The 20773-nt window shown below is 43.7% G+C and overlaps 1 protein-coding gene across 1 annotated transcript in view; it reads left to right on the top strand.

The window, feature by feature from the left end:
* The window catches only part of CCDC13 (coiled-coil domain containing 13), a 33798-nt gene extending 17612 nt beyond the window's left edge, over positions 1-16186 (top strand). The window contains exons 8-15 of the mRNA XM_013940138.2: positions 74-250; positions 1927-2133; positions 3457-3593; positions 5941-6024; positions 6855-6983; positions 9498-9652; positions 13041-13152; positions 13680-16186. Coding sequence (XP_013795592.2) covers positions 74-250; positions 1927-2133; positions 3457-3593; positions 5941-6024; positions 6855-6983; positions 9498-9652; positions 13041-13152; positions 13680-13839 — 1161 coding nt within the window. The 3' untranslated portion in view covers positions 13840-16186. The remainder of the gene's footprint in view (positions 1-73; positions 251-1926; positions 2134-3456; positions 3594-5940; positions 6025-6854; positions 6984-9497; positions 9653-13040; positions 13153-13679) is intronic.
* Positions 16187-20773: the final 4587 nt, after the last annotated feature.

The following is a 20773-nucleotide window of genomic DNA, read 5'->3' as shown; positions in this document are numbered from 1 at the left end:
ACTCGCCAAAGCACGTAGGGCTTGGTGATAAGCTATAACTGTCATTTCTTACAATGTGTTTGCATCACTGCAGAAACTCACTGGGGAACATGATGCTCTCCAAAAAGATCATGAGGAAGTGAAAAAAAAACTTGACGCGTCAAAAGCCAGGAACAAAGTGCTGTGCAGCGAAGTGAAAACTCTGAAGGGACAGATCGTAACCCTGCTGGAGAAAGGAAAACACGACGATGAGCTCATAGATGCCTTACTGGTACAGTCTGACTATTGCTGTTGGTCCCAGGCCCTGCAGATCAGCACTTCCTATAGCTGATGAAACATGGCATCATTTTGTGACACAGTGACACAGACGGCCTTAGGATATAGAGGGGCCTGATGAATCAAACCATGACAGCCAGAGGTTTCATAGTCAGCTAAAGACCTTCTGCACTTTATATCAGATCGAGTAAAGGCTGCAGGACAGCACCAGGGGTTACTCAGTTGGAGTCAAGTGGCTCTAAGCTGTAGGTGTTGTAAGAAACATTTTGCAGAAGGCTAGAAACAAGATTGTCTAGTAGATAAAGGCTTAATTCCTGACTCATGAAGCTAGACTGTTCTGCTTTCCCTGTTCTGCTTTCACCCCTGTCAGTAGTTTGTTTTTTTTTTCTCTGAGAATGTCTGTTAGTTTTGCACTTTAATTTGTTGTGTTACACAGCCCAAAACACACAAGGCCTGAACCATAAGTACTTAACCTTGTGCGCATCCACCTGCAGTAGCTGGAGCTGAGAGGACTCGGCCCTTCCAAAGTTAACAGTATTAGCAGGGACTTAAGATGCAGTTCTGTTGATATAAACAGCTGCTGTCATGTTCTTGCAGGCTCGGTTTGTTCTTACATGATTCCAAATGGTTTTCCCCAATTACAGTAATCAGAAAAAAATAATAGAAAATATGTCACTTTTTTAGTTGTGTTAGTCCTGTGCTTCCTGATCCAGCTCCTCACAAGCTTACAGCACTTACATTTCCTTGTTTCTGTACGTAAGTTTTAGCTAACACATGCTAATGACTAAGCGGGCATTCCTCTTTCTGCACACCAAGCAGTCATGAGAGGAATATTGGTACTGACCAGCAGATTAGATAGATTACAGAGGAGCCAAACAGCAGTTGTCACTTTTCCTAAGTCTGAGCATTCTCACTAAAATTATTACAGAAAGTCACAGGTTTATTTGGGAAATAATGGTTAACCTGTTTTATCTCTTACATCAAAGCAGCACCTTACTTGCAGTTTGTTGTCATGACAGAAGAAACTGTCCAATGAGTATTAGATATGTCAGTGTGAAGAAAAACTCCAAAATCCACCGGTAAAACAGCCTAGCCACATGGCAATCTTTTCACATTACCCTCATCTCTTAATGTCACCATCACACAATCTGTTCATGTTCCAATTTCACTAAAACCACATTGAAATCTTTACTGTCTGTTATCCAATTTACAAAAAAAGTTACCTTCTTTGTCAAAGGCCAGCCTTTCTTGCTCTCTTTTCTGCCACACTCTGTAGTGAAGCTCCCAGCAAGCTGCATCTCAGTGGCCCGGGTCCTTTCTACTTGCACCATCCAGTTGCTAAAGTCTTCATATGACCAGCAGAGGCAAGGGAGGACAGACTGTCCTTGCCCAGCAGGATGTGTCTGGGTGTTAGGACTGCACAGCACATCCACTTCTTACGATGGATAGGTGCTAAGAGCAAGACAAGGTGATCTTGTGCTTAAAACATAATGGACCAAATTAATCCTTGGAGTAGTGACATCAGTTTGCTTAGACCAGGAAATGGGTTTGGCAGGGCAGTGGATTGTCCTAGCATTCATAAATATGTGTTTGTCTTGTATGAAATACCCATGTATTCTTAATCCCAGTGTACAAAAGTGAACATATCACTCATTGTTTCTATTTTATCAGAGCCAGCAGAAGCAAATGCAGGAGATTTTAATGCACCTGAGCCAGCAGGATGAGAAGAACAAGGAGTCCCAGCAGATGCCAGGGCAGCACTTGAACACTGAGGCTCAGAAACAAAGCTTCCTTATAGAGCAGCTCAAACAGATGGTGGCTGAACGAGAAGCAAAGGTTAAAGAGCTGGAAGAAGAGATTGGGCAGCTCGCGCTTCAGGTAGACAGAAGAAATGAACTGGAAGAGCACACCTTGTGATCATTTTAGATCTGTTCTTCCGCTATCTTTTCCCATGTTGTCTGAGGTTGTTGCTAGCTCGAGATGGCAGTATCTGCCCTACTGACAGACTCTTCTGTTGGAATAATAAAGTTCTTTCTTGTAACTCTGAGTTTCTTTCCCTTTGTACCTAATTTTTCCCCAAGCTGTTTAAGCTGCAGAAAACATAGGGCTATCAGTCACATCAACGCGTGGCTCTGTGCCAAGACTATGTCATATGACTGACAACAGGGGTTGGACTGCAGTGAGGACTCCTCAGTATTTAGCATCCTCGGCTGCTCATTGCAGCAAGCAGGCGAACATGGCTGAGGGCAACATTGCCAGGCTGCCATGGTAACCAGCTGCATCCCGTCATGGGAGCAGTGGGACCTCTAAAAAGTTATTCTCTTCTCCCACCTGTAAACCTCTTCAAAAAATTCCTCTCCCTCAGATCTCCAAGCTGTTGATATGAGTATGATGGATCTCAGCCATATGGAAATTTTATTGTGCAGATGAAAGAATCGGGAAAGTTGGCCCCTTATGGACCAGTATGTTAAAAATGTTTCCAACCCTTACGGTCTGGTGTTGCAAGCTGACAGAAGCAAGATGGTACTGTCCTTGGAGCACAGGTGTAGGGATTGAGAGTCCACAAATCTGCCAAAAGCTTCTTTTGTAGTCTGGTTACTTACAGTCAGACTTTGTTAGGGTATTTAGGCATCCAACTGTCAATGATATAAAACAAATCAAAATTCAAATGTTAAATAAGAATGAAGAAATGGAAACGTGAGAAATAGAAAATTATGCCTTAAAAGAGGCATTGGGGCTTTTGTTTTTTTAACCTTTGTCCTTATACTGGTTTTCTTTTTTTTTTTTTTTCTGTGATTCAGCTCCAAGTTGTAGCACTTCTGCTCCTCAGGGGTTATGGTGAGACTGTGAACCTGTCAGTGGTGGGGCCAGAGAGCTGAACCCGAAATAAAATTTGGGGTAGGAACACAAACCAACCATGCTGGCAGCAGCAGTGGTGCTGTGCTGTGGGTTCTCTAGCAACACTGTGTGCACCCTTAATTTCATATGAAACTGCACTTTTTACTGATTTTTGCTTTTATTTGTGGCTTTGTTTCCATCTTGCAAGGGATAGAAACTAAAGAAAAGCTTCCGAGGAAGTCCTGTAAATCAAAAGTTAGGACATGCATGTAGCAATAATCCTAAGCAGCTGATCAGGTATTGATGCAGCTATTTTCCCTTGAACTGTATAACTCCGTTAATACCCTGCTTCAACATTAACAGAATAAATCTACCCGTCAAGGAGACAGTTTGGGAGCTGCTGGTATACCATCCTTTGATCTCTCAGAAGATACAAGTTTTACTCTACTCAGGACCCTGGCATCGGGCAGTGATCAGGTTGGAAGGACTGGATCTGCTCGGTAAGAAGACCTGAATGTCTATGTTTAAAATTGCTATGAGTTGGTCAGAAGCATGGTTTTCTCAGCCAGTTATATCAAACCACAAGTGCAGTTTGCAAATGGCTGCGGCAGCCTGTTTACAGTATATGGGAATCTCTAATCACATTTTCTCTTGGACGTTTGTCCTGGGACAGAGAGAGATATGTGAACTTGCAGACATTACTACATTTGGCATGATGGTAGTGCAGCTAATTCTCTTTCTCCAACTCAGATAAGGTTTGTGTGGTTGGCTTAAGTGCCTTTGGCTCTTGTCTGTTATGAGAAACAGGGCTTCTAATGAGGAAGCTTCTGAAAGCAGGGTGGGAAACTAATACAAAATTCTGTTTTAGGTAAGCAGTAAATCGCTGGTGCATTATTTAAATCGATAAAGATGCTTTGAGTAGGATTTCCTTGCAGAAATGTTGAAAGCATGCCACATTAGTTGTTCTTCACGCATACACTTTTTCAAGCCTTACTAAGGACTATTAGCTTACATTAATCTTAAAACCGTCATAGATCTGATTTTTGTTCACACTAATGCCGCTGTGGGACACTCTGGCTGTGTAAAGGGACCATAGGCACCAGAGGAAATTATTTCCTTTCCTAGAAAAAATGCTGTTTTCATTGCCAAAGTGTTCATGGTCTAATTGAGAATGAGGTCTTGAGACTCGTGTTAGGAGGAAAGAGGGGATTTTCACAAAGATATAATTGCAACTAATTTCTCTTATATAGTCTTTTTTTAAACTCCCTTACCAAGTTACTTGCAACATTGAGTTTGGCCTGAAAAGTGACAGGTGTATCCCTAAGAAGAACATTACTATAAAATTTGAAAAAAATCATCCAAGCATTTTGGAGTTAAAGTTAAAACATTACCCTTATTTGAAAGTTTCCTTTCTTTCCTGTTTTTTTTTTTCCCCTGTAGCCTCAAGCAGCTTCTTTTTTATTACTTGCTGAGTCTTCATAGCATAAAATCCCCTTGAAAGTGCACATTCCCGTTTTATTTCAAGCCCTCAGATTTTATTTCTACAAGCTGTTAATAATTTTTGTTTCGATGAGGTACGCTAGTGGTCTTGTTAGTATCTGTGAAAGGGTTTTGCCACTGGCTGTAGTGGAAGAAAGATTACTGGCAGTGACTGTCGTGAACATGATGCCCTGTATGGACTCCACGTTGTTCAGAAGAACCATACAGATCTTTCTACAACGGACACTTCCCCTCTATTAGTCTCAGTCTTGCCTTTAATTCCACTGCTTTTTCTAGAGTGGTAGCATCTCCCTTGTTACACCCTTCTGATCGACTTCATTCTCCCCCTTCTAATGCTGCAGAAGTTGTGTGGCAGAGGACAAATCTATATTTTATTCACCGTTTTTCTGTTACCGATGACTTCAAATTTCTGCTGATAGTAGGCAGGAGGGTAAGGAGAAAAACTGGGCTGGGAAACGGCTTTGTAGAAGCGCCTAAGTGCAGTGCAGAAATTATTGCTGGCGCCCGTGGCTAACATAGTTCTCTCATGAAAATAGCTGACGTGTCAGGTGGGCAATGAATGAGTCTGAGAATTGCAAGAGCCATTAATAACTTGGTCAGTGGAGCTCACTCCATTAACTTTAATATGCTGATGAGCCCTCTATTCCGTTTTACTTTAGTGAATCGTCTTTTCCTTTCAGGAAAGATGAAATGAAATATGCTATAAATAGGAGCAAAAATCCCCTTGGAGATGTCAAAGTAAAAATCTGCATTTGTAGATTGGACCACTTCTGTCATTACCAGCCTTAACCTGGGTTTGGGATGGATTAACCAGACGCAGCCCAGAAGGCGGCTGTGCCTGTTCCATAATATTAAGGCTTATATCCTCCGTTGGCTGCAACATTTAGACAAGGAAACATGGGCTTAATCTACAGGGACTTGTCTTTAGGCCATTGAGTTCAAGATCTGAAATCAAAGACCAGAATTTTATGTCCCAGGCACATATATCATTAAGAATAAAACTCATCCAGACTGGAAGTAATACTCTAGTGTTATCAGTTGAGTTCTCTTTCCACAGTAAACGCCTGACAAATCTTCCCGAGGGTCTTCACAAAGTAGAAGAATTAAACAAAATGCAAATATCTAGATGAGCATATTAGATAAAGTATATTTTTAAGAGGCATTTGGAAACAAAAATTCTGCGCCTTGCTATTGTGTATGCATAGCCTGTATGATATGTACTTAGGTGCCTCTGAGAGTCTCTCCCCTGCAAGGCAGCAGTAAACACAAACATTGGAAGATAACAGGAGCTCCTGGAGGACTGCCCTCTACGGAGCCCAGCGCTTAACAAAGCTGTTTTCCTCTTAGCACCGTGTCCAAGATGGGCCATACGCTTGTAGAATCGGCGGCTACTAAGCCTTCCCTTTCCTGTAATAACATCACACCTGGAAGGTAGGTATATAATGTTCATCGTAAACAAGAAAGATTTCCTGCCGTGCTCCGCAAGCTGCTGGCAACCCTTAGCCCCTTCTGCCTTGTTTCTATAACTGACGGGTTCTTTCGCCATCCTGCCTGCCTGATACTGCCAAAGGGTTCTGACACAGGCTCCACTGCTTTTTTGCTCTCTTAATTGTTTCAGCTGATTGCTAGTTTTATGGCCCCATAAATCCCACTTCTCCTTTCCCACCCCCACCCCCCATATTTCTATGGTTTTTTGCTCTAAAGGAGCTATTCCTGAATATTCCCATGCAGAGAGGTAGGGGAAGAAATGAATGAAGTACATAATGATGAAATAGATGGAAAAACTACCCTGTTCTGTTCATCACATTATTAGACAAGAGAATGGCCGTTGTACTAATGCTGCCTGAAGCCTTTTAGTTAAGGAAAATCAATAGCGTGCTATTTAATAACTCAGTGTAGCGCTGTGGAGAATACACATATAGGCTTCTCTTGCTTTGGCAGTAGCAATAGGAGGAGAGTCAGCATTTGTGAACTGATCCGCGGTGAAAGTTTGTTTTCAGGGTTGATGGGAAGAGGGAGCATAGTTGCAAAGGAAAAGGCCTTTTTTTATTGAAACCCACAGTTGCTTTATTTCCTCATGCTTCTTTTCCACATATTGCAGTATAGAGGTTGGTGCTGGGGGGAGGTAGTGAGCTCGGCTCTGCAGCCTAGCTTAGTCTTCGGACAAGTGTATTTTAATACGTTTTTCGAAAGCTCTCTTTGTTTCATTGCTTTCATTTGTGAAACGGGAAACATACTCTTTACGCTTCTGCTGGTTTTAGGCTTGCTGGGACTGACAGCCCGGATTTGAAAGTGCTGCAGACACAGATCGCAGAGCACAAGGCGCTCTGCCAGGCTGCTGAAGTGGAAAGAAACAGGCTCCTGGAGCTGGTCACTGTGCTGCAGAAAAGGTAGCGGCTGACTGTCAGCGTCCTTTGTGCGATGCTGTAATTAAGGAGCTGTTGAACCGACAGGCGCGTGATATAGCGTGCAGTACAGTATGCCATACGCTGCCGGTATGCTACTTCCTTAAATAGGGGCTTTAAACAATTTTCTGCTCAATTTCACTGAGCAGTTGATGATTCCTTTTTTTTTTTTTTAATCCTTTTAGAACAAAGGGCAGGAAAAATGGAGGCATCTTCAAGCACGCTACACCTATATACATCTAGAAGTGTTGTATTTATGTATGTGTGGTATTATTTAGGCAGCAATATTATTCATCAGTAGTAAATATTGTAATTATTGTTATAATCTGACTTCTGTTCCAGAAGCTTTTCACATTCTTATAAGTTTCATTGTATCCTTTTCTCAATGAATTTCTTCTGGTTTAACTGAAGTATAGCGGTGATTTTTTTTTTTTCCTCCGTTACTCAATTCAATTTAATACAGTGTTGAAATCCAGATATGTTTTAGGAGGACAAAGTAAGCAAAAGTCTTTTCTCTTTAGACGCCTTTCAGCTACTGATTTTTTTCCCAGTTACAGAATCTATATTATTTGTTCCCAAATCTGTATTCGAGCTTCTAGGAAGATACATTTTTGCTACTGTGCTTTTGAAGACAATACATACTACTTGCTTGCTTTATTTTATGCCAATTACTGTTTCTCACTTGTCTATCTTTTGTCCTGTACGACTGATCGCAGTCAGAGAAATATATTTTTTTACAATGGTTGATAAGGTATTGTCCCCTGTTGCTTTTAAGGTCTAAATTGTGGAAATACACACTGGGAGAATTCTGTTCATGTAACTCCATGTGCCTTTAATAGAGCTATGCAATTAGATAAGGACAGAGATGTGAGTGATTGCTGAATTGGGGCCATAGTGAATATGGGATAATGAAGAACACAGAGTCAATGAAATGCACAGTTAAGAATAAAATGTACCATAGACTGATGATTCAGCAACTCCACCATTATCATTTATCAAGAGCTCCTGCAGGTAAAGTAAATTTTGTGAGATTGTGTGCAATAACTCTTGGAATACCTCAGGATAATATACTATCCAGTCATATCTCAGCATGAATGTATGTAAAAAAATCAGGCCTTTCTCCTCTTCCCTTCTCTGTTGGAGTGTAGGTCAACAAAACTCAAGTAACATATGATGTTTAAGTCAAGGGAAGTTCACTTGAAGTGGTTATATGAGTGGGATTTGTATACAGCAAGAGGATGTAACAATTGCCGGAATTTAGGATTGCCTTTTGCAGTTGGTTACTGCAGAGCAGAATACTTTCAGGAGAATACGCCATAGTAAACAGTTTGTAGGATCAGTCCCTCCTGGGGGAAGGGGAAGAGCTAGAGGAACATTTCAGTACAAGTTAATCGTATTGATAGGAGCTTTCATAAGAAATGACTTAGTCATGTCATTTCTCCTCCACTGTTTGTCTAATGTGGATGCTAGGGGACCACCTGGTCAAATGTAAGTTTAGTGAATTCAGAACCACTGAAGAGAAATATGATTTCACATAGCGTGTCACCAGCCAGGTAATTCACTGCCACAGGAGGTCAGAGTCTTGCCTGTAGCTAGATTTTAAAGACAGTGATATAGTTTTATTATGGTTAAAATATTTTTCAGTTATGCCAGCTAGGAGGGAAATAAGACTAATCAAATCTCTTGATTCAGGGAGTAAGCAGCTATCACCCGTGGGGTCAAGAAGGAAATTCTTTTATTCCCAAAGACAGTGAGTCAGTTCAGGATTCATACAATACAGTGAGTCAATTTGGGATTCTCTCTAGCTTTAAATTCCTTTAAATCATTTGGTATTAGGCACTACCCCAAACAAGATGCACTATTGGCTACATTTGTGGGTGCACAGCAAATTTTTGTAGTTAGTTGTCTAAGCTGTTACATGGGGCAAACAGAGAAGAAGTTTACTTTTCCCTGTGAAATTTCAGAGTGGCTCATTGCTTTCTCTTCCACTCAGTTTCCTCCATGGTAGTTTCTAATGGCCAAGTTTATTAAAAACAATATTCAGCTTCTTTTCTTACTTTCAGATAAGTGATGCAGAACAGCTAAACACTAGATAGTGTTTTTAAAAACTACCTTCCTTCCAGATTTTCCCAATGTGTTAAAAAAATGCAATTTATTATTCCTCCAATTAATGATCTCCCCTCAACTATCTGCAGCTTGCCTGCTTATCTGAGTGGGCAATTTACACAAGCAGCCAGTGTTAAGGGATCTAAGCAACCTCCATTAATGGGCCAATTATTTATAACTGTACTCATTAGTTAATTCTGTTTTGCAAATTTGGAGGCTGTCATCTGAAAGAATTGCACTGGGATTCCTGCCTTTGGATGCATGGAAAATTCTCCTATTCCCTCTTTGGGGAGCTGTGCAACATGAAGCAGAATTCAGTACTAAGACTGACTAGCACTAGGCTCCTTACAGTCATGACATGAAGAGGCTGAACTACCTTTTTTTGCATATCAGGGTGGAGGAAGGCAATGATAAAGTTTTGGAAGCTGAGAAGAAGCTTCAGGAAGAGCGGCGGCGATGTGTAATTTTGGAGCAGCAGCTTGAAAAACTAAAAATGGATCCAGGGAAGAACACAAGTGCACAGAAACCTCCCCTGAGGAGCAAGGCAGGTGAGGTGGAGTGCTTAGCAAGGGGAGTGTCCCCCAGGCCATCTCCATGGTTAATAAATGGCAGTGATGTTTGGACTCTCATCTCTCAAACCTACACAAGTGCTTGACCTTGCACACTGTAATTTAGACCTACTCAGAGCGGTGGACTGATACACAAGGTGAAATCCTGGCCCTATGTAATTCAAGGGCCTTTGCCACAGATTTAAGTGGGACCAGGACTTTTGCAATATGATGTTTTCATGGGATGAGGGTCTACAGGAAGAACTTGATGCTGCTCTGTGTCGACACCAGGCCTCTTACTGTGTTCCCTTTGCTCTTCTGCCTGAGGGATTCATCTGAAGGTTAAGTTAAGAGCAGAATTAAAGGATGCATCCCAATTTAAGGCCTGTCAGTGCCTATGAAAAACTATTGCTGGTGATGAAGTAATTAGATCTGGTGTAATTTATTATCCCATGAACATGTTAATCTCCTGCTATAAATACAAAAGCCTTGCTAGCATAGTTACAAAAGAAGAATTCATGGTGAGATGTAAAATTTTTATTTCCCTGATCAGATCCTTTTATTGCTTAAGGACTCTGATTCTGTAAAATGTCTAAACCAATAAAATGGCACATATTCTTAAGGAAACTTTTACAGTGGCTTCCCTTTTTATATGTATTTTTATAAAGTAGAAAGACTGTAAATGCCAAGAGACGAACACTAGCAATAGGAACTTCAGTTTGGCAAATACTGGTATGGACATCAAACTGAGTTATGGTGACTGGACAGGTCAAAAGCCCCATAACGGACCATGTGCGTGCTCTTGGCCTGCCCCAAGGTGAAACACATGATCTTGGGCCATAGGGAAAGAGACTGCCCCGCAGCTGGGCAGATGTGTGCCATGACTTTCCATCATGACTCCATCAAGCGCTACTGTGTGGACTAATCCTATTCTCATCGGCTTCTTGCCTAGCTGATCTGTATTGAGCACTATGTCCTGTACACGTGGTCACCTCCCTTTCCACCTGCACAGGGGTCTTGCTTCTCCTTAGGCTTGGGTCAGACAGAGGTAGGAAATGCTACTTTAGCTGTATTGCTTTTCTTCGCTTCTGCTATCCTAGTGCACTTGGTCACATCCATGTTTGGCAATGAGATCTCTCAGAAACAGCGCGATGATGCGAGATACTGTGTGGTGTTGTTCACACTGGGAGCTAGGCTGTCCTGTGTAACATTTCCATGGCATTCAGGACCTCAAATGAAACACTGCCATTCACCCATCTGGTGTACAGAGAGAAATTAGGCACACAGGAACAGGATTCAGAGGAGCCTTTATCCTGAATGGGGACTAAGAGCACGTGGATGCTTGAAACTTACTCCTGTCTATAAACTACTGATCTGTTCCTTAGAGCAGAACTTTTGTGTGCTTAACAAGGGCCCCAGCCAATACTGACTCATTCTCATGTTTTTTTTCTGTGAGCGCTGCTTTTTAGAACTGTCCTACCTTTATAAACAGAGCCTGGCAACAGAAAAAGTAGTGCAGAAGAACTTAAAGCCTAGTAGAAAGTCTCTGTCCTAGGAAACAAGATTACAGTTCAGTGACCAGCTTCATGTTAGGCAGAAGAATGTTTAGAAGCTGAGTGCTCCAGTTTTGGGGTTTTTGGATGTCGGACATTCGTCTTGAGAGGCAAGCATTGCTGGGGCTCACAGGAGCGATATAATGGAATACCATTGGTGGTTCCCAGTAGGGCTTGGAGGTGGGAGGCACTGGATCCCTCAGGCAGTTCAGCAGGTGCCCAGAGCAAGAAATCAAGTTATGTTCAGGTACAGATAGTGGCCAAGTGAGAGTGTTGGGAATTGAGTCTCCATGGCAGGCATTTTCCTTGGCTCTGTGCCTTAAATAGTATGAGGGCATTTTGGTGCTGTCTTCTAGAGGAGGATTTAACTGATTCTTTTTGAGTTTTATAAAAACCTGGTAGCATGAAGTGTTGATGTGTTATTCTGTTATCCTACATGTACATTCCCCTTGCAATCTCAAAGAGATACAGTGATCAGCACTTCAGGTCCTGAGCCATTTTGGTCAGGTTGTGCTGTAGTAATGGTTTGGTAGATCACCTCTGAGAAATTGGCATTTCGTAGCTGGAGGAAGCAGGCTGTTTTCACCAGCCTGCATGGCACTCTGGTGTGACAGGTTCCTTCTTACTAAACATCTAGTTAATTATCTTTGTCTGCCTAATGACTAAAAGAAAATGTAGTAAGGATTAACAGTAAGACTAGTAAGAAGAAATTGTCTGTATCCTTCTTTGAAAAGAGCAGCAGCGCTTAGTGACTTGGCAAAATGCTCTGGAGTCTGCACAAGAAGCAAGTCTACAAGTCTGTAATTTACCTTTTTAGCAGAGCATGTACGTTATCTAAATGCTTTCATGCCAGATAGTTGAGGAAATAAGAGATGAAAAACTTGAGTATGTAATAGAGACTAGAGAACCCACTAATTTACATAATGTTCCCTTTTCTTTCTGAAAGTGCAAAATTGGAGAGAGCTGATCTAATTACTAATCTAATGTTTCTGGTCTCTTCGATTCAAGGAAAGCAGATAAGGAAGCTGAGCAGCCAGAAACAGCCCACTTGCATTTTAAATTTATTTTTGGTTTGGGTTTTTTTTTTTTTTGTCTTATCCAAATTTCTAATTTGCAAAGAAGAATCCCAAAGGATAATAGATAACTAACAGCAGGTTTTCATCCATCCTATAAAATACAACCTCAAGATCAAAGGCATCTTCTTGGTTACACAATATAACCATTTCTTCTCATATGTTTTGCTTCTCCAAACCCAGTAGTGAGGTTCAGAAACCAACATTTTTCTGTTCTGACAGACTCTTAATTAGGAAAGCATTCCTGATTTAGAAAGCTTAATTTTAATTACATTTATACATGCTTTACTGAGTTGAACCTATACTGTGTTTATGCTGAGGACCACAAAGTGCTTCACAAAAGCTGTTTCAGTGTGTGCCACACAAGTATTAGCACAGGCATTCAGAAAGCAACAGTTGTCACAAGCTTAAATGAAATACAATGACAAGATAAACATCAAAATAATGCCATTCAACTGCTTCTATCATCTGTTGATTTGGCCACTTTAATATTTTGAATCATTTTTTCCTCTCTAAGTAGGTAAACACACATATTACTGTATTTAGCTCTGAAATGCAAACTCATGATGTTTTACTTTTGCTGAAAGGAGATTAAAATAACACACTCTCCTATATATTTACAACATGTTCATGGATATATGAAAAATTGAACAAACTCTTTAGTACTTATCTACTACTTCCTGAGATTTACTTGGTGTGCCACCAGTGAGAAAGATCACTTTTTTGTTTTAATAAAACTCCATTTTGTGATTAAATCTACAGATCAGTCCGCTAGTCAGTCTAGACTCAGCTGGAACATGAGTGATAAAGAGCTTTCTGCAGCTCAGCTCTCCAAATTGCCTCTAGAATCGCAGATTCAAGACCTGAGCACAAGGTATGGTTTCCCATCCTCCAGGCGGTGTTACTGTCAGCTTCTTCAAAAACTCAATAGCTAAGATTCATTGTTGTCCTCTTAACAGTGATATTACCTGGCCCAGATCCTCAGATGATGTAACCCAGCAAACTCCGCAGAAATCACAGGAAGTCTGTGAGCTGTTCCTTATCCATGTCACTCTTATACAAACTTCCTATAATAATTATACAGATACCCAGACATGTTAAGTTAGCACAGACCACCTGCAAAAAAGACACCATTTCTTTTTTCTTCACTATTGATAGCAAGCTTATTAATGAAATTTTCACCTTTAGCAAAACAGATCTGAAAAGGATCTTGACCTTCTAATATTCCCTATCTCAAAGAGAAAAGGAACAAGTGTTTTTATGTCTGCTCTTTCTCATGCCTGTCATAAAATTATCAGAGAGCATGTGTTTCAGTGTTTTCTTCTCTGGAGCTGAAGCACTGTTCTCATTTGCTTTGAAGCTCCACAGCTCACATGAAAGTTTCCTTTTGTTTCCTCATAGGCTTGTGATGCAGCTGGATGAGAATGAAGCTCTGAAGGCTGCTTTGGAAACTGCTGTGCGAATGAAAGAGGAAGACTTTAAACTGTACCAAGACACAATGGACCAAGTGAAGGAGATCTTTCTACGGGCCCTTCGGCAGCAGAAACAAGAGAAGAATTAAGCAGGATATTCACAATCCTTTGGACTGCCGAGCAGGGGGAGAGCCCAGGCATTATGCCCGTGAATTGAAATGCAGGGGAAGTGTAGTTTTGCAGCATCAGATCATGTCATTTCTTTAGCGTTTGCAAGAGAGGATGAGAAATGGCTGAGCCGAAGTACAAAATCAGTCAAGATCTTGCATTTCAGCAAGTTCTCTGTAAGAGTTAGCAAGCAGCTGGCTCTCAGACTGCGCATGCTGTAGTTTGGTGGAGTTTAGGAAGCTGCAGTTCTGCCGCATGATGTTGGGCAAAACCTCCCCTAGTTCCAGCAGAATTTTCCTAGAGCGTGCTCGGTGTCTAATACGCTGCTGCCCTTATCTGCACGTGTAGGAATTTGCCATACAAAACTTATGCCAGCCCTTTTCTAAAGCCATGCCAGGAACAAGTTGAGTTGAATTTTTATCAGCATACTGATACCTGTCTGTCTAAGGCTTTTCTGCAGCACTTAAGTGCTGAAGGAGTAGATTAGCCTGGCCTGTGAATATCTGCAAGTGAACTTTGTGGAGACTCCATTGAGCACCCCGGCCTGTTTCTTTGCTTGAACGTATTGGCAGTGATAAGAGCTTTCACTGCAGAGGTAGACAGACTGTGTGCAGACTACCCCTACAATCAGGCAGACTTACTTTAAATTCAGCTCCTGTAATAGTTCATTCTATATGAAACTTGCCTTCCAGGATACAAATGCCTGATTCCTTGGTCTCTGCATTCATCCATCAGTCAGGTCTTGTTCTTGCTAGGAAGAAATGCTAGCAAAACACAGGCAAGTTCTTGCCACGCTTTTGGTGATGCTGAAAACCCTTGCATCTCTGTCATTTTCTCTTACAGCTTGGTGAGAACACTGGGTGCAAGCTAATCAGGCATTAACATGCAGCTTGCCAGCAGTGAGCTAGCCTTAGGGATTATGAGCAAATGGAGAGCTAGTCATTTTTGTGTAGTGCTGCTTTGTTTCTCGGTTGAAAGTCTTTCAAAGCTCTTCTCTTTCTGCTTCGCTTTGTTAGCCTCTTTTTGTAAGTGTGAAGTTTGCCAGGCATTAACCCCAACCATCAACAAAAAGTGGATTTGTAGACAGGCAAGCCACCACTGCCTTCGCCAATAGTGGGAGCAGGTTCCAATTCTTGCTTGTGCTGAGATAAGGCAGAGTGGGGAAGAGAGCAGAGCTGGAGTTACTCCAGATGCAGTGAGAGCAGTGTGGTCCCTGTTTTCTTCCTGCTTAGTTTCAGCAATGTCTCTTCAAATAGTTCATGGAGTCCCTGATGGGGGAGGCCGTGGAACCGAGGAGAAGCGAAACGCCTGAGAATTAACCCTCTCTGTACTTAAGAAGAGCTCGACCCTGCTTCCCCAACACTGGCTTTTAGCTGAGCAAACCTGTGAGGTGTCTGTCGCAAACAGCATGACCAGAACTGTGCTTTGCCAGACTCCTCTTGCTCTCCCTGGCAATAAGAGGCATCTTGCAACCCTCAGCCTTCTCTCCAGCATCTGACAATTCAAGGAATCCTGGATCCCCTGTAACTGTGATGGGGGGACAGACACAGTCTCATCCAAGTGAGCCACAGTTTGCCTCTGTTCAGCTCCATCCTGATGGAGACTGTGCAATGTGGGGTTGACTGAGCAGACCAAAGAGAAGAAATCAGTTCACCTCAGACGGATATTTTAAGGACCTGCAATAGTGAGGAGAAGTTACTGAAAAGTTTGCTGAGCTGTGGCAAGAGGTGTGGATACTCTGCTATGTGTTGGCTGCTAAATTCAGGCTGATAGCTTGCAGCTGGAGATTCTGATTTCACTTACACAGAAGTGTGAATCAATGATATTTTCATGTAAGTCAGTGTACATGAGACTCAGTGTGCCGTCCTTTCTAGTACGTGGTCAGCATTTGTCTCCTATCTTCATGATGAAGCAGTGGAGATCATACCGCTCTTTAGCAAAATTCTCCCTGGGATGGCTATAAGTCATCCCATGAAACTCAAATAAGAAAATTGGAGGACTGTATGTTACAGAACACATATGGCTTGATAATACATGGTGCAAACCTCAAGGACTGCAACACTCATTTCTTTAAACATATGTTTGTTTGGGGTTGCACAAAAACATAATCTTTTTATACTCTCTCTCTCTGTCTCACAGGATGCCTTGAAGGAGGAAGGAATAAGTCACTATAAAAAGGCCTGTTTGGAGAGCCCTTACCAGTATCTGTTCTCATGGAAACGTGCAAACCTACTACCTCCTATCACAGAAGAGTGGAGGGTCTGAACACAGGCATGGCTGTCCAGTTCTTCTCAGTTTTCACCTTAGTTTTGAAATAAATTCCCTCTGCATTTCCAACAGAGTGACCTTGCTTTGGTTTCTCCTGGTGTTGACATTGCATGGATCTCTTGCAGTGACCGATTACCTTTTCCTATATGTTTTCAAGGTATGAGACTGATATACCCACTATGCATGTGTTCTTATGACTGAATATAAGAAATCTGGTCAGGTGTTTGAAGTAACAGTCCTAGTTCAGCTGGCTTCAGCAGCCCCATATCCCCCAGCCCTTCACCCTGTTTTGCCTACCAGCACCTGTCCCCATGCCACCCTTTCTGCTCTTCTGGTACAGACGTCTCTGGAGGTGCATGGTGCAACTGGTTCAGTGGTGGTCTGGCTGAGAAAAACTCACAACTGAACCAGGGCAGGGTTGCTTTTCAGCTGAGTCAGTTGCCTTTGCCAGTCCATCATTTGACCACTCCCATGCTCTGTCTGCCTCTCCAGCAAGAGAGGGCCTTTCTATGAAAATATCAGTCATCAAACTACAAGCTAGATGTGATCTATGCTGATATGAGAGAAGGGCAATAGAGAAGCTGATAAATGCATGTCTGTTCAAGTCCCGATATAGTCCCGTTGCTTTTTTTTTCTATTACTATTCCCTCAAAAGCTATCTATCTCACACGATGTAACTTTAGGACCCACCCTCACCTAGCTGAGGTATTAATCGGTTCAGATTTTTTTTTATTCAACTCTCTGAAGGAGTGTCCGAGTGGAGAATAAGTATGAAACTCCATGAATGCAACAGAGAAAAAAAAAACAACACTGAAAATATTTGTCTCGCTGCCTGCAAAACACATGCTACTTGTCCTCAGCCACAAAATCTCTCCAGCAAACTTGATGTGCTCTTTGAGCTACAACATTTCTTTTAGGGGGTCTTGCTGGGCTTGACCTGAAAACTTCAAAATCCCGTGCTTTCCGTGGAAATTTGTCCTAGTGGATAAGAATCAGCCTGTTAAAATGCTGTGCTTTAACTCTGATTTGAACTTCTCTGGTTTCAGTTTGCAGCCAGTCATCGTTATGCCTTTCTTTGATAGATTTAAGAGCTTTGAGTACCCAGCATTTCCTCCCTGGGGCAGCCTTCATCCAGTGTAAAGTAATGCCACAGACCTCTTTTTGATAAGCTAAACAGAGGTTTTTTCAAACTCTCATTGTAGCAAATAGGTGGTGACACCCTAGTGGTGACACCACTCTGTACCTCTGACACAGGTTTGTGGCTAGAGTTAAGCTTTAAAGAACAGCGTGAGGTTTAGTTCTGCTGCTTGTAGGTATTGGAGGCTACAGACACCTTTGGATTAGCCAGTAGGATTCAGCCAGCTTTTAGCCAATATATGCTAAGAATAAGCATCCTCTCTGAGGCTAGGCAAGGCTGAAACACCTGGAGCGAGTCAAAGGCTTTCTCGTGCCCCGGGGTTGGGTAGAGCAGTTGCACCAAAGAGACAGACGCTGCCCGATGGATGCATCCAATTTTAAAAGCACGACTGAACCACTGGGAATAAAATCTATTGCAGCTTACCCAACCGATTGGCCGCAAGGTGAATTAAGTTGTGTTAGCGCTGTTAAATATAGGCAGTATCTTCACGCACGAGCCCTCTGTGCCCTGGGCTCTGCAGAGGCTCAGCCGCTAGGTCAATGCCAGTCGCACTGTAACCTCCTCAAATCTACAGACATAGATTGGGTCTGCAGGTGGCTCGTGCCTTCCCCATGTATTAAGTCCTCAGGGACTTTTGATTTTTGTGACACTAGAGAAGGCAGTCACCTTTCCCTGCAAGTTCCACCCCAAGGCCGTGGTCACCTTGCTCTTTAGGAGCTTGGCAGCAAGTCCACTCGTTAGGTCTCAACTAAAGCAGGGTGGAGGTGTGAGGAGACAATTTCAGGCATTGAAACAGAAGATTTACCCAAGTAAGTCCTTCCCGTGGGGAAACCAGAGAGAAAGCCCACGGGAAAAGGGTGCCGTGGGGATGGTAGATGGAAAACTGCTTTGACAAACCCTCCGGCAGCTTCAGCCGACAGCTGCTACTGCCCTGCAAGCAGCAGGGCCGTCATCCCGGTACATGACAAAAGGAATGAAGTTAGGCTTTAAATGGAAAAACACTGTAACAGAGCCACTGTGCTCTAAATTAAGCTACAACCAAGCCAACAGCAGTATTGGGTTTCTCCCCTCATCCTCTCCTCTCCGAGACCAGCTCGCAAGCCTGCTGCTCCCGCAGGACAGGGCAGCCTTGCACAACAAAATACTGGATAAATCCCCACGCTTCTCTGGTTACAGACCAAAGGCTCCGAAACCGATCTGCAGGCGGAGGGTTAAGTCCTGGATTTTAAAGCAGCTCATTTGTCAGCGAGAATAGTTATCTCCGTTGCTAAAAACTAGAGGAACATTGACCGCGAGGCGCAGCGTGCCGGTGAGAAAGAGGGGTGTAATCCCTCCGTCGTTTATCTAACTTTCTCAGTAATGAGAGGGGATCGTTACCTCCCTGCCTGCTCAGGAGTGTTGTAAAGGAGGAATACGAGGAGGCTCCAAGGTGCTGTACATGGAGACACATAATGCTGGAAAGAGCTGAGTTTCCTCCACCCTGACCCTCTCGGCATTCCCTGGAAATCAAAACCCAGCTCCAAGCAGGAGCTTGGAACCACCCTTCCAGCAGGGAAGGTGCTGTGGTGCGGTTGGCATGTCTCTGGCAGGGCGTTTCTGCTCCCACACAGCTTCCCGAGAGCAAATCTCGCTGCTCTGGGAGGCTGGGACTCATCCTGGAGCCCAGGTGCCTCCTTCTCTGCCAATGTCTTATGTTTGATGCTGCCTAGTCTCTGAGAGGCCAGAGACTTTGCTTTCTTGGGCATATGTATTGGGATTGGCAGCCTTCTGGAGGCGTCTGTCTCCCGGCATCTTATCTTTGATAAGATATCCAAGCTCCAGATGCCTAAATGAGACCTGTGAATCTCGGTTTTTATTCCTGGCTGGACACATAATCCAAGTTTCAGTGAGGTGCAGCGCAAACACAGTGTTCCCACCAAACATCTCCAGTTCCTGCAGTGCCTCGCTGAGATGGGCCTTTTCATTAAACCCCACTGCTCTTCCCACCCAGCTTGTCTGCCGCTGGAGAGGGATCTGGCCTCAGCTAGCGCGCCACAACTTTCGGTAACCTGCCAGATGTTTAACAAAAATATCATTAAAACCAGCACAAAGCTGTAAAAACAGCCCTTAATCATAGAGCAACAGCACTGGGGCAGTAAAGCACAGAGGCATCCCCTGTGCCAAGGAAGGCACGCTGGTCTCATTTGAAATAAATCTTACTATATTAGAAATCAAGAGGGGTTTTTTTTTCCAACTTTTTTTTTATAATATCTATAAATCAAAGCTAAATTATTTTTATTGCCACGATTCCCAGAGCCTCATGAAAAGCTACCCCGGAGCCCTCTATCTATATCAGACTTTTCACCCGCAAAGCTCACAAATTACTCGGCACAAAATAATAGCAATAATACGATAAAACAATAATAAACAATCTCTTCCAGGCCCCAACGGCGAGATGCGTATCGCCTCCGGCCCCAGCGGCGCCGCGGCCACACAACGGAGCCTGTTGTGCCTCCGAGCCCCAGCGCCGCTAGCAGAGCTGCCGCCTCGGCCCGAGGGAAGCAGAGGAGCTCCGCCACGGATGGCGCTCGGAGGGAAGGTTTCGGGGGGACGTGGCGGGTGGGGAAGGGGCTGGTTTCTCGCTGGGCTGCGCTGCGGGAGATGGGCTCAAGTGTCTGCTCCAAGCCAGGCGGACCGCGAAGAGGGGTGGTGGCAAGCGCCAAAGTTTCAAGATCTTGGTCCTCTCTTGATGCCGGTGGCATTGCTCACCGTGAGGCCCCCGTGCTGGATGGGCAGGAAGGCTTGGAAACAGGGAACTCTTTCCCAAAGGTCAAAAATTTGCAGTTTTCATTGAAAAAGTCCCACTGGCATGGCAGTGGCAGCTCAGTGGCCCACAGCCCTCATGCCCCCAGGTCCGCCTGTGCTGCCCTCGCTGGGAGACGGGGACAGTTTTCCCTCCTGCTAAGGTTCCTTGATGTATTGCCGCAGCCGGCCATAAACCGAGCAGCCGTCGATAAACCGTGCTCTCTATAGGCCCTCGGAGCATGACAAATTGTGTGTCTGGGCTTATCAGGGCCAACCTCTTAATTACTTTTCCTCTAAGCACACAGTAAATTGTGCCAAGGTCTGATGAGCCAGGTTCCTCCAGGCAGGGACTGAGCGCAGAGCAGGGACACAAGGACGATGGCTCCCTGCACGGCAATGCTGGTCAGGGCTGCCAGCTCCCGCCTGCCCTCCACCAGGGACTTTGCACCAGGAGTAGGTTTTGCCTGACCCTCATCCTACCCCACGTGAGAGGGGATGGATCCAGCTGAACCAAAAGACCTTTAGCTGGGCGGTTCCTGCAGGGTCCGGATTGGCTCTCTGGAGCCCAGGATGTGATTTGGCTCTTCCTAAAGCAGATGACCCACACAGGTACTTCTAAAAGCTGGGGGTGCCTGCCTGATTTCTCTCCCCTGACCATACAGGGAGCCCGGAAGGTGCTTGAGGAGGTCCACCCCAGCATAAGGTCCCCCTGATCTTGGCAAAAG

Source organism: Apteryx mantelli, chromosome 2 (assembly GCF_036417845.1).
Source record: "Apteryx mantelli isolate bAptMan1 chromosome 2, bAptMan1.hap1, whole genome shotgun sequence".
NCBI classification, from domain to species: domain Eukaryota; kingdom Metazoa; phylum Chordata; class Aves; order Apterygiformes; family Apterygidae; genus Apteryx; species Apteryx mantelli.
This window is presented reverse-complemented; position numbering and strand designations above follow the sequence as displayed.